At 34.4% G+C, this 3,696-nt stretch overlaps 1 protein-coding gene across 2 annotated transcripts; it reads left to right on the top strand.

Moving 5' to 3' along the window:
• Positions 1-456: 456 nt before the first annotated feature.
• On the top strand, positions 457-3,696 carry LOC115701582 (SNF1-related protein kinase regulatory subunit beta-2). Of its 2 annotated transcripts, none has more exons than XM_030629403.2 (5): positions 457-756; positions 947-1,128; positions 1,640-1,821; positions 1,928-2,090; positions 3,188-3,696. In XM_030629403.2, exons 1-5 carry the CDS (start codon positions 714-716, stop codon positions 3,503-3,505), a joined length of 888 nt encoding a protein of 295 aa, XP_030485263.2. In that variant the 5' UTR covers positions 457-713; the 3' UTR covers positions 3,506-3,696. The 2 variants fall into 2 exon arrangements, with proteins under 2 accessions (XP_030485263.2, XP_030485264.2); XM_030629404.2 differs by having other exon boundaries at positions 458-717.

Below are 3,696 nucleotides of genomic sequence, written 5' to 3'. Positions count from 1 at the left end.
ACAAAGGTTCAACTTCTTCTACTTGAGGTTCAAGTATATGTAAACATATTTGTATAAAAAAAAAAGTATATGTAAACATATATGGTTACATTCATGAATATATATATGCCACTGCCACACATAAATACAGTTCTTATATATACAAGAATACAATATGTGTAATATGTAAAATCATTAGACCCTCTTACCTAAATCCTTTCAAATTTGTACCATTAATCAATAATAATTTCATTTCAAATGGATTGTCTTTTCACAAATTGTTATGTCATAATTAAGTTCCCAAAACTGCTACTTTGTCCTGCCTTTTTGCTTTGGGTAAATTTTTTAATTTTGGGCGGCTTCAGCTTGTCGACAAATGGGCACTTGAGTAATTTCAACAATGAGCGATGAGGTGGCTGACAATGATTGGTTAAGTTGTATAGTAAAAAGGAAACATGGAGTTGTGCTGTGCTGACACAAACATTGAAAAGCAACATTATTTAGCCCATCGAGGGATCTTCCCAATTCATTGGAGAATCAATTCCCTGTTCATTTAATTTTATGCAGTTCCCTTTGTAATAGGAAGAGTTAAGAGAGAGAGAGAGAGATCAAATTGCACTTTCTATTTGGTCATTCTCTTGTGAAGCCTGTAAAGCTGAGAAGACAATGCTTATACACTCCCTTTGGTCAATCTCTTGTTGGGTTTCTTGTGTCTTCCCAATTTGCTTATACACATGGGTATATTGTCCAGTTCAAGTTACCTGCTTGCTTTCATGGGTAAACAATGAAAACGACAAAAATAAAATAAAATAAAATAAAATATCCCAACTTAAATGTTTTTTTTTTTCGCCTTTACTGTTAAATGGTTTTTTTTTTTCCACATGTTGCGTTGATTTGGTTACTTTGTTCTTGTTAGTATCGTTTTCCTTCAATGAAAGTGATGATGCCTTTATTTTTACTTTTCCAGTGATGGGTAATGCCAGAGGTGGAAAAGATGGAGAAGGTCCATCGAGAACTAAAAGCTTTGAAGATGCTGATGTATTAGAATCTGAACCAGATGGGGTGTTCTCAGATTCCATGGCCATGGCTGGCTCAACTTCTCACAACCAAAGTGGGTTCCACCCTTATGTCTTGTTCAGTCATCGTCCTGTGAGTTCTTTCTTCTGTTGAGGGTTGAAATATAATATTATTGCCTTTCTTTTATACCAATTTCGCAGCTTTTCAGATTCATCATGGTTTTGTTGTACTGTTTTATTTTTTGGAAGACTAGACCAAGATTGAGAAACCCATTTTCTGTCAGATGGCTAAGCTTAATTTTTTTGATGTTCTCATTAGAATTGTGAGTATATATGGGACACTTTTCAATTGTGAATGAATTTTAGAAAGAAAATAAGAAAGTTCCATCAAATCTGTGTTTGTTTACATCTGTTTACATCCCTTTCTTATCTGCTATTTCTGGCATGCATCTTGACATGTGGTGGTGAAATTCAATGACCCTTTTGAATAAAGTACTTAGATGTTACTTCTAAATTACATGATATAGAGGGAATTTGAAAGGGTGAGTGGTGACTATTCATTATATTAACTGCAGTCCTATTGCCGTTGGTTATGTCTGTTTGCCTCAAAAGCTCCTCTTATTTACTTTACATCTGTATTTCAGAACCCTTTAGAACCCCATCAAATGCCTGGCCAGCATATCCTTCCTCAGAATGGAGCTTTTCTTCAACATTTAATGTCTAGTCATGTTATTTCCAATGGAAATTTGACTCGCGTGAAGCTATCTTGGAGTTGTGGTGCCAAGCAAGTAGCTGTAATGGGATCGTGGGACAACTGGCAAACCAGGTACATAAGATTGTAGAAGTGGGTTTAATTCATTGACCAAGTTCCTTTTGTTTTGTTTTTTCCCTCTCTTAGATTAAATTTATTTGCAAAATGTACCACTTTTCAGAGAGATTTTGCAGGGTACAGGAAATGGTTTCTTTGTTGTAAAGACACTCCCACCAGGTGAATATCATTACCTGTTTATAGTTGATGGCTATTTGAGGTGTGCTCCAGACTTGCCATGGATCTGTGATGATTCAGGGAATGCTTACAATATTTTGGATTTGCAGGTAATCTTTTATAACTTTTATAATGTTTCTCACTGGTCAGTCAGGTTATTGCTGTTGCTACCCTTCTTTCAATCTCTATGTCTGACATATATATACATATAGGTGTTTCTCTTTTTTTCTTCTGTTTGAGTTTCAGTGAATACCTTGTACTCATAAGAAATCTAATTCTTGACACATTAGACAAGTGATCTCTCTCTCTCTCTCTCTCTCTCTCTCTCTCTCTCTTGTGGGGCAGGGTGGGATGTTGGTCTTCTTGAAATTGAATCTGTGATTGGAATTTAGGCTAATGAGTAATTTTTTTCAACTTTTCACATGTATTAAATCATGCCCCCTGAACTTTTTTGGCCATTAAAAATTCTCTCAAAATTATTAAGATTGTTATATTTAAGGACTTTTATCTAATTTTAGTAAAAAAAATTCTAACATGGATGAAAGTTCAAGAGACATGATTTAGTACATATCAAAATTTAAGGGACATGATTTGGTAGATATCAAAGTCTGGGGAGCATGGTTTAGTACATAAATAATCACTGAAACAGTAAAATTAAATGAAATTAGACAAAAGTCCTTAAATCTAACAATCTCAATAGTTCAAGAGGAATTTTTAGCGACCAAAAAAATTCATTGGGCATGATTTGGTATATGTTAAAGTTCGGGGAAAATAATTGCTAATTAGCCTGGAATTTATTATTGAAAAAGAACCAATTGAAGTGTCTAGATTAGATCAACTAAATTTATATTATGTAGCATGTATTTCATGTAATAAATAGTTGTTCTAGTATTTCCTGATGAATTTGCTTGCTGTCATCAGTATTACCATTACACCTTTTACTGTATGAACTTGTAAATAAAAAAGATAGGACTTATAAACCTTCTCTCTCTCTGAAAATTCTCCTCATTTCAATAGAGAATATGTATCAGCATAAGTACCCAATTATCCATGCGATTGAACTTCAAAGAAAATAATCAAAAGAAACGTTGGGAGTTACAAATTGAGTTACTGTACTCAATTTAATAACAATGGAAAATGGATTTAAATAAAATGGCTGTTAAATTGAGTCTTTGAAACTGCTACATGTGGTCTGTTTTTTATGCAGGAATGTGAGTCTGAATTGCCAGAAAATCTATCAGATTTCAGAACTCCCCCATCACCTCCTTCGAGCTACGATAACCAATGCTTAAACGAAGATGACTTTAGTAGGCCTCCACCGGAGACACCCTCTCAACTACATTCTACAATTCTAAATATTGAGCCATCTTTAAACGATGGTCAGCACCCGCAACACACAGAGTTGAACCATTTGTACATTCAACACCAATTTGATGGTCAGTTCATCGCACTTGGTTCCACGCGTAGATTTCGCCAAAAATATGTTAGGATGGTATTGTACAAGCCTGTTAGAAGAACAAATTGATTATGGTTTGGTGGGAGTAAATTTATTTGACTGTGATAATGGGATATAAGAAGGTTTTGTGGTTATGGCTTAAGGGGTTTTGGAAAGCAGTTTGTGTAAGTAATGGTAGGACTTTCTTTTCCAATATACTTCATTAAAGCGATCATTTTTCATGATCATGAAATTAAGTTTCAGATTCCTGTCCAAAGAAA

This window comes from Cannabis sativa, chromosome 8, assembly GCF_029168945.1.
Source record: "Cannabis sativa cultivar Pink pepper isolate KNU-18-1 chromosome 8, ASM2916894v1, whole genome shotgun sequence".
NCBI classification, from domain to species: Eukaryota; Viridiplantae; Streptophyta; class Magnoliopsida; order Rosales; family Cannabaceae; genus Cannabis; species Cannabis sativa.
This window is presented reverse-complemented; position numbering and strand designations above follow the sequence as displayed.